The sequence below is a fragment of the Corapipo altera genome, unplaced genomic scaffold, assembly GCF_003945725.1.
Source record: "Corapipo altera isolate COAL_440 unplaced genomic scaffold, ASM394572v1 22, whole genome shotgun sequence".
Lineage (NCBI taxonomy): Eukaryota > Metazoa > Chordata > Aves > Passeriformes > Pipridae > Corapipo > Corapipo altera.
Genome location: NW_020884886.1, coordinates 14,420,757 through 14,434,388, shown reverse-complemented (window position 1 = coordinate 14,434,388; position 13,632 = coordinate 14,420,757). Strand labels below are relative to the sequence as shown.

General features: G+C 35.9%; 1 protein-coding gene across 2 annotated transcripts in view; it reads right to left on the bottom strand.

The window, feature by feature from the left end:
• Nucleotides 1-13,632, bottom strand: part of WDR19 (WD repeat domain 19) — a 41,767-nt gene that overhangs the window by 12,177 nt on the left and 15,958 nt on the right. For both annotated transcript variants that reach the window (XM_027642683.1, XM_027642685.1), the window contains exons 16-29: nucleotides 13,012-13,159; nucleotides 12,575-12,779; nucleotides 11,852-12,011; nucleotides 11,145-11,255; nucleotides 9,376-9,485; nucleotides 8,250-8,307; nucleotides 7,213-7,359; nucleotides 7,021-7,103; nucleotides 6,115-6,198; nucleotides 4,879-5,025; nucleotides 4,312-4,436; nucleotides 2,554-2,666; nucleotides 1,651-1,719; nucleotides 1,216-1,293 (exon numbers count right to left, since the gene is read on the bottom strand). In XM_027642683.1, the coding sequence (XP_027498484.1) occupies nucleotides 1,216-1,293; nucleotides 1,651-1,719; nucleotides 2,554-2,666; nucleotides 4,312-4,436; nucleotides 4,879-5,025; nucleotides 6,115-6,198; nucleotides 7,021-7,103; nucleotides 7,213-7,359; nucleotides 8,250-8,307; nucleotides 9,376-9,485; nucleotides 11,145-11,255; nucleotides 11,852-12,011; nucleotides 12,575-12,779; nucleotides 13,012-13,159 (1,638 nt within the window). The remainder of the gene's footprint in view (nucleotides 1-1,215; nucleotides 1,294-1,650; nucleotides 1,720-2,553; nucleotides 2,667-4,311; nucleotides 4,437-4,878; nucleotides 5,026-6,114; nucleotides 6,199-7,020; nucleotides 7,104-7,212; nucleotides 7,360-8,249; nucleotides 8,308-9,375; nucleotides 9,486-11,144; nucleotides 11,256-11,851; nucleotides 12,012-12,574; nucleotides 12,780-13,011; nucleotides 13,160-13,632) is intronic.

Below are 13,632 nucleotides of genomic sequence, written 5' to 3'. Positions count from 1 at the left end.
CTTTTATTACCAAAGCTATGGCACTGTCAGCTAATACACAAAAATCTGTCAACAAGTATCTTCTAACTCCCAAATCTGTATATACAAGAGAAAAAGATGAAACAATCTACCAGTCTGTCAAAAGCCTTTTATTACCCAGTGAATTAACTGCTTTTAACAAAGGAGCAGGAAACCTGGAAGAAAGGGTAATGGTTCTTCCTAAATTTTATTAATTGATCACATGAAATTAAAAGTCTCATAGCACAGAGCATGTCATACCTCATCTCATAAATAGTATAAAAGAAAAAGAATGTAAGGTTCTAAGTGTCCAGAGAAGATTTTCTGTAACAATAATGAGGAAAAACATAAAAATCAGTACAGTACTTTATTCTATTATTAATAAAATTTAGGAAGGTCTGTCACCAAAAATCTTCAAATATGCCTCTTGTTTTTTCTAATTTTCTATAATAAATTAAAGATGTAATTTTACTCTTCAGCCTAGAGCAGAAGCTCTGTGCTTTAGTTTACAGAAGTACAGCCTGTATCTGGAGATGAAACTGACTCTGTGAATAATCAATTCAAACTTTAAACTAAATACTTCTACATAATGAGAAACCCAAAAAGGAAGACTATTTTGGAATTGCTTTTGGCTAAGCTTGTGAATACATGGTCATTAATCACTACAGAAATCAACAGGAAGCTGCTAATTTTGAAAATGTGTCCAACATCCTTTTCTGCCTTATGTGTGAACACAAGAACTAATGTAGCCTGGCCAACTTCAGGTTTTTGACCTTCATCTCCTATTTAGTACCTTATTTTGTTCCACTGCAACAGTCCAACCAATTCTCATACCACAGGAAGAGATCAGTGCTGTCGCTAGTCTCCAGACATATGCATGCTGTCTGTCCATCTAGGAAAGGCAACAGCCAGCTGGCAAACCAGCATGAACAACAAACAGCTAAGTTTTGTCTCTTACCCTCAGCAGGAGCATTAATTTGGACTGCCTCTGTCCCACTACCTGTTTTCATAAAGATGACTGATAGTTACTTCCTTTCTCTATTTCTGAAACTGAAGTTACTAGGTGAATGACTTGCAAAGTGATCATCCGTGTCTTGCTCCTTAATGAAACAAAGCTAAAGCACAGTCTGTGTCTACCAAAAATTTTAGGACAAAGTAAGGTCAAAATACCTTGTAGCAGAGCAACGTGACACAACAGCACTGATAAAAATACAATACCTGGGGCATGCCATCACTCTCTCCCATGAGATAGTCAATCAGCTGATTTGTTAGGGTTTCATCTTTTGCCCGTCCCACCTGTTAAATAAAGACAGAAGAAATCATGATAGAAGAAGGAAAAATAACTTACTCATAAGGAGGTTTTCCATAAGACACTGAAACTAGATAGATTTAGAACATTAATTTTTTTAGTTCTGTGTGTTCAAACCAGATGATTCTTTGGTTCATCAGTTTTGACATGCAGTAGTTCATATTTATTTTATAATGCGTTATGTTGGGATTTTTAGATATGTTTAGATATCATCTTTACTGATACAGTTTTCCTTCTGTTTGCATTCTGTCCAAATACACACACTGATGCTAGGCAAATGCCACAATACTGAAGGTAAACTTCTTGAAGAGATGAAGAATTTTTGTTTTATCAAAGTTGCTTACTGTTTCAATTGCCATTTCTATAGCCAAGTTATCTTCTGTGCTTGGACTTTTCATAAAGTGCCTTAATGCCTAAAATGATACAGAAGGAAAGTTAAAACTGAGACACATGAAATTAGCTTTTCACTAATTTTTATCTCTTCATTTTGACAGACAAGTAGCAAACTAAATGCCTATCTCCACTACAGAAGTAGCAGCTGCTCTTACAGATACTCCTGCAAGAAACAGTTGAGTCTTTGCCAAATTCTGGTGTACACCTTCACCAACTGTGAAACATGTTCACAGCAATGTAGTGAGAAGAAATTAAAGATTAATGTGCACTGGACCCCCCTACACCCAGTTGAAGGAGTTGTCACCTACAGTGGCTGTAATTTGCAAAAATCAATCATATTTTTTTGGTATGTATTCAATATGCAAAAGCCAAATGTTTAATAAGCATCAGTTCATTGATTTGTACCTGATGAAAAGGATGTATGTCAATCAACATACTTCAATTAACATATTTTCTTTTTAAAAAAAAAGCTTTCAGTTAAGGCATGCTATAGTATTAAATGAATTAATTACTTGGCAACCAAGTCTCTGCTGGTCCAAGCAATAAAATGCAAATAAATTCTACTGCTGTGGATCATTTTGAGATATGCTGACAACAGTATATCACTGATCTACCTGGAGCTTCTACTGCTATGAAAAGGTTATGTGCATAGCAGTGTATAATTCATAGAATACAATCTAGATAATTGTAAATATAAATAGTTTGCTTATGGATTTTACACTTTAAAAAATTTCAGTATGTCATCAGTTAAGGCATTTAAAATTTACTATGAAATTTTCTGATTTTGAAGTATTGTATTTTGAACAGTTTCTATGAACATTTAACTTCCACTGTTTTATTCTTTAAGTACTGACCCGTCCATATTGACCACACAGCAAGAAAAATTTTCCCGCCTGAAAATGTTTCTTTTCTGCTTCAAAATATAGTGCGATGCTCTGATAATCTTCATTGCTAGTACTTTCAGAACCTGCAACAGAGAGATCACAGTAATAGCAGGGTATTCTTATTAAGTAAGACAAAGGCCCTAGAGAAGGAACAAACTCCTATTCTACTTTTTTTTCCTAGTGACATTCAAAGAAAACCAAAGCCAGACAGACTCAAATTATGTCCTATACATTTCTTCCTATTTAATCAGACTAAATGTCAGAAATAAGGAGCTAATAATGCAGTGAAATAATTGTTTTCCCAGGTTTTACATCATGATGGGATTTCTGTTTTTTATAGAGTCATAGAATGATTTGGGTTTAAAGGAATCTTAAAGATCATCTAGTTTGAACACCCTGCAATGGGCAGGGGGTTCAAATTAGACCAGGTTGCTCAGAACCCCATCCAACCTGGTCTTGAACACTTCAGGGATAGGCCATCCACAGCCTCTCTGGGCAGCCTGTTCCAATGCCTCATCACCCTCAAAGTAAAGAAATTTTTCCTAATATCTAATCTAAACCTATTCTCTTCCAGCTTAAAACCATACCCCCTTGTCCTGTCACTACATGCTCTAGTAAAAAGTTATAATAAAATGACATAATAAAATGGCATAACTATGATCTAATAATGAATTTTTCCATCATGCCTTGGCAACAGTAAAACAGAGCAGGTGACTACGAGATTATCACCTGAATTGCTTTCACAGTTGAAGAAGAGGGAAGAATACTTGTATTGCACAAAGCAAGACTTTTAGGACCAATGTAACCATATGGTTGCAGGGAATACTACTACCTAAGTCTTCTAACCAAGACTCCATTATACTGTATGCATGTAAAACAAAGACAGCCACTACCCCAAATTTAGTTTTAAACCCTTTTTCTACCCACCTAGGTTACAATTTGAGACATCCTATTTTGGATGAGAGAGAAAGATAAAAGCATATGAACAGCAGAAAAATAGTGGCCACCTTGACAAGCAGCTGCCGAGCTGGTTGCTGTCAAGTTTTTATAATCTTCGTAATAAGAATTAATTTTTTAAAGGAAGAGATTAATTGAAAATATGAGATAATTTGGTAGGTACATATGTGGGAGTGTTTCCACAAAGAATGGTGCCTGACACAGATGAAACCCATAAAATTTAGTGAAAATTGACAAGTTGGACACTGACTGACTTGATGGCCTGAGATAAAAGTCAGCTTCTCAGCCTGTCATTTAGACAAGAGGAGGGCATGAAGGGCCTTAAAAGGAAAAAAAGGAAAGAGAAGTGACATATACAAATAGGAAAAGAGCTGGAACCATGAGAAAAGGGAAAGGGGACAAAAATCAAGAACTGCACCACTAAAATGTCCAGGTTTGTATCAAGGTCAAAGAAAGGGATTCCTCAATGGACACAAAAAAATAGTCAAGACAAATGTTTTACCTCTATGGATAAACAAAAAAAGGGTGTAGCACAAGCAAGATTTGAAAACAACCCAGACTGAAGACCAAGGGAGGTACCTAAGTTGAAAGCAAATTCTGGTTTCTAAGACTGAAATACACAGGTTGTCAAATCTGGCCATGATGACTGGAAACGGAAAAAACTGGGAAACAAATCTTCACACCCCTTGACTTATGATTTCTAATTGGTTCAAATCAATTAAAAGAACAGCAAAACATAATGCAAGCAAAATATGAACCCAGAACACTCACTGATGATATCAGCATATATCTCCATTTTGTTGTGCTGTTGAGCTAATGTGAAAGCTTCATTATTACACTTGGACATGACCAGGAACTGGATGGCAGAACCATAGTCACCAAGCTGCAGAAAGAATCTAATCAGAATAACAAATTAACACCTTAGTACTAATTAGCGTAATGAACACACCAAATGTTTTAGGAATATGGTATATTTTGTGGCATACAAATATGATACATTTCTAATTAATTTTGTATCTTGATTTTTATTAGATTGTTTAGACCTTAATTGTTTTAACTAGGTTACTAAAACTACTTTAGTATAAATAATACCGTATGGCAATTTTTATTACTGTTTAAACTTATTGCTTCAGGTTAATATAATTTTAATTGAAAAGTTAAGAAAAAAAACCAGTACCCGTTTAGCTGTCCAAATCTTAGAGAACTCAAATCAATGCACTGAAATATATAGTCTAGCCAAGTACCAATAACCATAGTCTAACATTTTAGCAAGCCTCACAAACTTCCCATAGGTATGGCCTCTTTCACCTTTTTTTTTAACCTGCATATGATTGTTACCTGGCCACCATCTTTGCTCCTTCAAGAGACTGTGTTTCCCTCACAATATTAACAGCCTTTTCAGGATTATTAAGGTGATCCAAATATAGTCGAATTACACTATCCCACTGTTTTGCATGTTCATAAGCTATCACAGCTTCCTTGTACCTGCAAAATAATGGTTCCATATCAGTTTTTTTAACTTTTAAATAACTCTTTATAATACAGTGTGAAAGAAGCATACAGTATTTTATTTCTGCAAGATTACTCTGTGACACCTTCCTTTCAGTTTGCATGTAATAGCTTTGTTCTGCATTCACAATGGCTTTTTTGGTCTCTATTTCATTTTCCCTTGGGAGAACAAAAAGCAGAGGCAACAGAAAAATGTCTACCACAACACTATTTTTGACCTACTCTGCCAGCATCCCTTTTGGTATATATTAAAAGCAGTTCATCTGTTCCATCAGCAAACATCATCTGTTCCATATGAAATCACTTGGGAGTGAGAGAACAACAAAAACCAAACATGATCACTAATTCTACAATTTTAAAAATAAAGCCTCTTTTCTGTTCTGTAGAAAAGATCAAAAAATTTGTCATTCTCCCACTGCTCAGTTGACACAAACAGTATTTTCTAGTCTTATCAATGCAAACATTTAGTTTTGGTACTGTTTCATATTATAAAGTATTATTCTGAAGCACATTTACTTACAGGTAAGGACTAGTAGAAACTACATTTTGTGATTAAATATAACCTACTTGGGGCCTTCACTTCAGCTAATAACTTCATATTTTTCAATATTTTGCAAGTGCAGCCATTAAGATGTAACAGTAATTTGGTTCTAGAATGAAAAAATTTCCTTCATGATTATCCTCCCTTTGAGTGACCTTTAAAAACTACAGGTACGGAGTCATTAGAAATCCACTGAACTTGAACACTCTGCTAAGTGGAATACTGCATAAGGTGCAGTACTTTAAAACCTACAGTGATTTTTGTTAAAAATATATTAATGCTTTGACAGGAAAACAATCAATTAGAAATACACCACTGATACTCTCGAAGGTCTTTATGTTTCAAATCTTCCTACAACAACTTAAGTTTATGTATTTTAGAATCCATTTTCACAAAGCTATTCTATGCAAAATTTTCAGTCTGTGTTTGACTTTATTTTAGAAAAAGACTAATGTATAATAATAATAACAACAACAACCATAAACCAAAATGGTTTATTTTAAAAAAAGGTCATTCAAAAATACCTGCCATCTGCTTCTTTGGCCTTTGCATATTGTAGGTGAATCTTTGGAGATGAAACGTGAGGAAGAAGTTCACCAACCTTTGCCCTAGAAAGTTATTTAATAAATATATTTGGGTTTAAATTTTGTCCAGTAAAACTGTCACATTTACATCAACACTGATACAAAGGTTAAAAAAGTATTGAACACAATGCATGTAAAGCTTTGAAGGCACTTTGATATTCTCAAAAAGCTGCACTTTAGAGATATAAGAACTTGAAATTAATTTTAATTTTTCAAATAAATGAACATAATATTCCAACATAATCTTTAGAGCACTCATATGAAAGAGGAAGGGTCTTCCTGAACTCTGCTCCAATCAGTTCTTAATCTCAGGATTCCATAAAATGTAATTAGGCAAGAATTAACCCCTTAAAGCTCTCAGCAAATTGTACTTTTCCACTGGAGACTTCACAATAATCAAATTACCTTGAAAAAATTAAAAAGGTATTGAACATAATGCCAGCAATTTTGGCTATTCATGATACTGACTCCACTTGAATAATTTCCAACTGTGTGAATACTCAGTCTCAGCTATGTGTTTTATAAAACTGAAGAAATTTTATGAAGTAACATACACAAATAAAATTACCAAATTCAGCGTGCACACGCATGCACCCAAAAAGGACTCAAAACTGCAGGTACCTTTAAGCATAACACACAGAAAAAGGAAAAAAATATTATCTCCCATTTACAGTATATTTAAAACAACATAAGCTTCTGAGAGAACCTGTAAACTTGGGGGAGGGAACAACAAAATAAATGAAACACAAATAATGAGGCATTTGTGCCACTCAGAGAAACATGCCTTTCCAAAAAGTACCACAGCAAGTCCTTTGAAATGTACGTTTCCCTGAAACCTGTACTTACCAGTTTTTACACCGGATGTACACTGATGCTGCCTTGTCATAATATTGTCCCTTTTCATACAGCTGAGCAGCTTCTGAAAATTGCTACAATATTGGAAATCATAAAAAAAAAATTCTCAATTAAGATTATAAATAAATAGCTTAATGAATTCCCATATTCACTCTTAACTTTAGTAACTCAAATTTTGAGTACCTTCATGTCCTCCAGGATAGCTCCACAGTCTCTTTTTAGTGGCCTGCTGGGATGTTTAATGGCCTGGTTTACCCCTCGACGGATGTCTCCCATTCGAATGGACATTTGAGCCACTCCAGCAAGGCAAGCTTCATCGTGTTCCTGGTACTGGCAATCAAATGAAAAGCAGTAACTATAGATAATACATTAGAAATATCAGGTCACAAAAACCACAGTAACCAAGCATTGAAACAAACTAACAAAATGTAACATGGACTTAATAAAATCAATTTTGTCTAAAAATTCTTGCCTAGCTGCAGCTCTCACTTATTTAGAAGACCTCAGCTTAGTTTTCATCTTAAGGTTTGTCTTTAATATTCACATTGCGCTTACAAGATCTGTCCAGACCGAGCATACATGAGAAGACTCTGTTTTACAGACAGCTCAGTGCTACTTTCCTCTTTCCTCCAAAACCAACAGTAGGAAAAAAGAGAAACTACAAGCAGGATATTTCCTTTTTTTTTTTTTTAAAAGGTCATAAGGCTGCTGATGTTCCAGAGATTTCATTTCCCTATTATGATGCCCTATTATCATTTAAGTTGCTTCGCAATAGACATTTTGTAAATATTAAGGGTAATAATGCCAAAATAAGGGAGGATCTACCCAATATGTTTATTTTCTAACACAATACTTGTTTGTCGTTATATAGATAACAATCTCGTAAAAGACAAAAGGAATAATTAGGACTTTTGATATAATAAGGAAAATCCCACCAATATTTTCTCTGACATTTGTACATTATTATGAAACTGTTCAAATTATAAAAACCTAAGTTTAGTTATGCCATGTTAATACAATGGCAAAACCACTGTATACCCAGACAAAGCATCGTTCGGTATATTAAAAATAAGAGAAGCACTGACTACTATCCTGAAAGGAATAGGCATAAAGATTTAGAGTTGAATTTAAAAAAAATTGGAATCGAAATGAGTCTGAAATATGACAACTTAACGTATACTATGACTGTATAATGCTATAATTACTAGAAAAGGAATTACCTTATTGTTTCCAGTGATCCCCTTCTCATAATGTGCCAGAGCATTAACATAATCACCCCTAAAAGAAAACTGGAAGTTATACAGAAGAATATTTTTAACAGGAAGAGATGGTTACCTTCCTTCTACACAGATTAGGCATATTTGTCTTGCTTTAGACATATGACTCCACAGAAGGATGTGAAGTATGTGAGAGGTGGACAGTTACACATGACACTTCCTGTGGACTTTATCAAGCTCTTACTCAAAGAAGCATTCCATCTCTCAATTCCACTGTACTGAGACCAATAAATCTCTCTTGAAAGACAGGCAAAGAATCTATCTGCACAATACACCTCAATAGTCTCATCTCTACTTCCACATTTTTCTGGAAGAAAAATGAAACTGACCTATTAAATTATTTAGAAATTTTGCAACATAAAAACAAAAGCGATTTTTTTCCTGGAGTATATTCAGAACACAAGTTACAGATGGTGGCATTGCCTCCATTCCCTCCTTTCTGTGACCAAGTGTCCTCTCTCAGCATCAGGGGCACTCCCAGAGAGAACGAACTGTCTGAAAACTATTAATAGGTAAGACTTTTTCCTTCTGGTTTAGACATTAAATGGAATAGTTTTATTTGGGAAAAATTAACTATAAAATAGACTTTAAAATCATGGCAAATGGTTAATACCTTCTGTCTTTCAGGGACTGGCAACCTTGAAATTTGACACACCTCTGCCTAAAAGCTTTCAAAAATGAAGGCTAATGGGTATTTAAGGAAAGACAGGCAAAAGGCAAGGCTTTCATCCAAGGTAAGAAGTGCTAAATCATTTGGACTTTCTCTGTTTTCCAAGTGCTTGTCTGCAACAAAGTATTTATTAAGTAGATGATATTATACAGTGGATCTACCAGTTGCAAGGAACCCAGATATGCTGAAATTAATGAAAAGTAACTATTATTTGCTAACATATGTCTCCAGTATGACCTATTCCTTGAAAAACTCCTCCTCCTCATACTATAGGTGCAGGACCTCACAGAATCCTCTCTCAGCAATGCAGTCGCCTGAAGCATCTCAATTCTCTGTTCTTCTGTTGAGCATGAGCATTGGTTTAATATTCTTATACTGCAACCTTACAGCAGAACTTACATGAATTCAAGTTGCATTGCGTATTCCTTTGATATGAAAGGGATTTGGTCTGGGGCCAAACGCTTAGCCAGCTGAAGTGCACTGTCCCAGTGCTGCAAGTCTTTTCGCATCTATTAACAAAGAACAGTAAAATTTTCTGATGCAAGTAGCAAATTCGGAATTCTATTATGAAATTTAAATTATTCTAAATACAAATATTGAGTTAATATTCAAGAAAGATTCAGACAATTTTAGAGACATTCATCCAAAAGAATGTCTGTTAGGACAAGGGCCTACAGGAAACTACAGGTCTGTCAATCTCACTTCAGTACCTGGTAAAATTATGGAGAAGATTATTCTGGAAGTTATTTAAAACATCGGAAAGACAACACAGTCATTGGTCAAAGACAGCACGGCTTCATGAGCGGAAAGTCCTGCTTGACAAACCTAATTTCCTTTTATGACAAAGGAAATGAGGTAACAAAGTAACCCACCTAGTTTATTAAGGAAAGTCAGTTGATATGATCTTTCTGGATTTCAGTAAAGCTTTGAATTCTGTCTCTTACAGGATCCTTCTGGACAAACTGTCCAGCACACAGCTGGATAAACACATCATGTGGTGGGTGAGCAATTGGCTCATGGGTCAAGCACAGAGGGTAACAGTGAATGGGGTAACATCAGACTGGTGACCTGTCACTAGTGGGATTCCACAGGGCTCTATCTTAGGCCCAGTGCTCTTCAACATTTTCATAAATGACTTGGATGCAGGACCCGAAGATATAATAAGTAAGTTTACCAATGATACCAAACTGGGAGGAACTGCTGACTCCCTGGAAGGCAGGGAGGCCCTGCAGAGAGATCTTGACAAGTTAGAGGGCTTGGCAATTGCCAACTGTAACAAGTTTAACAAGGGCAAGTGCTGGATTCTGCACCTGGGGTGGGGCAACCCTGGTTATATACACAAACTGGGGAACGAGATGCTGGAGAGCAACGCCTTAAAAAGGGATATGGGGGTCATGGTTGATGGCAAGTTGAATATGATTCAGCACTGTCCTGGCAACCAGGAGGGCCAATTGTGTCCTGAGTGGGCATCAGGTAAAGCACTGCCAGTCGGTCAAGATGGGATTGTCCCACTCTGCTCTGCACTGGGGTGGCCTCACCTTGAATATTGTGTGCAGTTTTGGGCACCACAACATAAGAAAGGTATTCAGCTATTAGAGAGTGTCCAAAGGAGGGCAACAAAGATGGTGAAGGGCCTTGAGGGGAAGCTGTATGAGGAGTGGCTGAGGTCACTTGATTTGTTCAGCCTGGAGAAGAGACTGAGGGGAGACCTCATTGCAGTCACAACTTCCTTGTGAGGGGAAGAGGAGGGGCAGGCACTGATCTCTTCTCTGTGGTCATCAGTGACAGGACCTGAGGCAATGGCCTGAAGTTGTGTCAGGGGTGGTTTAGGTTGGATATTAGAAAAAGGTTCTTCACCCAGATGGTGGTTGGGCATTGGAACAGGCTCCCCAGGGAAGTGGTCACAGCACCAAGCCTGACAGAGGTCAAGAAGCACTTCAATCATACTCTCAGGCAGATGGTGTGACTCATGAGGATGGTCCCGTGCAGGGCTAAGGGTTGAACTTGATGATCCTTGTGGGTCCCTTCCAGCTCAGGATATTTTATAATTCTAGTCACACAATGGCAAGAACAAAACCATAAAAGGGCAAAATTATCAAAAGGTAAAATATTACAACATTAATCTGGAAATGAAAAGAGCAGAAAATATACACATCTTAAATGAATACCTCAAGAGCAGCAACAGGACAGGAGGATGCCAGATACAAATCCTGAGCCAGATTAAAATCACCAGTAAACATTGCAAGATGTCCTGCTAAAAGGTTGTGGTCTTCTATTCCCTGTAGAAAGACATGCAGAATTAGTCCAAAAGAAAATAAATACTGCATAAGTAAGTAACAATCTCAGAAACACAGTAAAACCAATATCCTTACATTTTACAACCACGTGTATTGGATTCTATAAACCAGAAAAAGCCCTCACTTTCTTATTGTAGCTCAGAGTCACTAGGGTAACACTGCCTAAAATCAGCAATTTGCAGAAGTATAATTTTAAGGTACTATTTCAGTTTTAGATGTATAATTGTAATCTGGTTTTGGTTAGGATTTTTTTAAAATAATAACAACAGTCTGCAACATTTTCTCAAAAATTAGCATAGGAAATTAGAGCCTCCGAATGCCTGAGACATGAATATATTCTGCTGCTCTCAAACAAATGTAGAAAGAAATGTTGTGCATTCCAGTAGAGACTGCAACCACTTCAAAAGAAAACCAAGCAAGAGGCCTGTAGTTTGGACACCTTATCCTTTCTATTCCAAAAACAACTCACCTTCTATTTGAAAAAAAACCAACTTCTCCCCAGAAACTAAGGATCCAGCAATTCTTAAAGAAGAATTAGATCACTGTATTTCCTATTTAAAAAAGACTTTACATTTTACCTTTATTTGTTCTAGTGACATCACCATCCCAGCATTACCAGATGTCCGATAAACACGTATTGCAAAATCCACCTCCATGTGATGTAAGCAAGCTTCGGCCAGCTCATTCCAACAAGATTGGTCATTCAGAAGTCTGCACAGCTCCCATGCTTCAGAAAACCTATAGAAGGTAAAAGGCATTTAGAACTATTTTAATTTTAGGTATTACTTATACCTAAAATTCCCTCTCAACACTTTTTTCCCTTATGTTAGAGAAAAAATAAAAAACATTTACTTCTAAGTCATGGAGAGAGAGAGATGTATCAGGAAGAAAGGAAAAAATATACATGTGTACCTTACAGTTCTACCCCTGTTTCTACCACGCCTTTTCAGGAAACCATCTGCTTTCCCTACTCTGGTATTCTTTGCATTATACTGATTTTGCATTGCTTCATTACAGTGGGAGTACGCAAGAAGCACCTTCAGCCAGTTTTGGAAGAGCCACCACCATATAACCCTGAATCAGTCTTGAAAAAAATTGCTTTAGCTTTTACTTGACAGTGGAAAAACAAATAAAACACCACTGGGTCACTTATTTTGCTTGGTCTCCATGGACAGCTGTGTGGACTCACAGATCAATCTATCAGTATTCAGCAGGACATTTTTAAATCACCAGGATACTCTGTATTGAGCTTAAGAACAGAAGAAAACAATTTACAGAATATAATTAAAATGTAGATGTACCTTTTCAGCATTAGAGTCTGAGTAAGCATTTGTCTCAGCTTATTAGGTCCAAAGTCTTTCAAATTGCCAAGGAAACAGTGAGTACTTAGATAGATATTGTTTGTTTTCCCACTCTGAGTCTGACAAGTTATTTCTCCATTATACAACAACAAAGGTTTATGGGAATAGGGGACTTCCGTGCCACCTGCCAAAATAATCTTTGATCCTAGATTCAAAGATCAGGAAGAAAAGAAGACATCATGTGAAAATCACTACATGGTAGAAAGTGTCGCAAGCAGTCACAGCTGAAACCACGTATATTTGCAGGGCATTAATTCAAAACTTCTGTAGTACTATTTATTTTTGTATGCATTTTATTTAAGAAAAATGAAGATTCAGAACATGTTTTACTTTATTAACTAAAATAGTAAATAACTTTTTTAAAGAACTTACAGTACCTTGAATGGCATCCTTATGAAAAACGTAAGTGTACACTTTATCGTCATCAAAAGCAACAAAAACACCTGTATCCATTGGCCAGTTTTCCCACAGGATTCCTTTAATAGTTGGTGAGAAATCTGGAATCTCATATACTCTATCATTTACCTACATATAATGCAAAAGTAAAATTACTACCAAGTGACTAAATAAACTAAATATTCATCCTAGTTATGATTTAAAACTTTAAAAATAATATAAACAGTGCAGAAATATGAGAACTGTATTTAGAAAAAGTTTCTTATAAGCAGTGATTCTGAGTAACAAAAAGTTTAATTCAGAAGTGGAGAAAATGCACATTATATAAATGATATTTACTATTCTTAAAAAAGGGATGGGGAGAGGCAGTGAAACTGGCAATGCTTGTTGATGGCCTAAATTATCTGTATTTAAATACACCAACACATTCATTTTTGAAAACTACCAATCAGAAACTTAGTATAATGAAATTGCCCTGATCTAATATGACAGATTTTATTTCCTTATTAAGTTACCCTCCAGCCTCCTTGCCAATTGCTTCTATCCACATATGTGTTGCTGTGACATAATCTTCTCCCTTCTCTATTAAAAACACTATATAG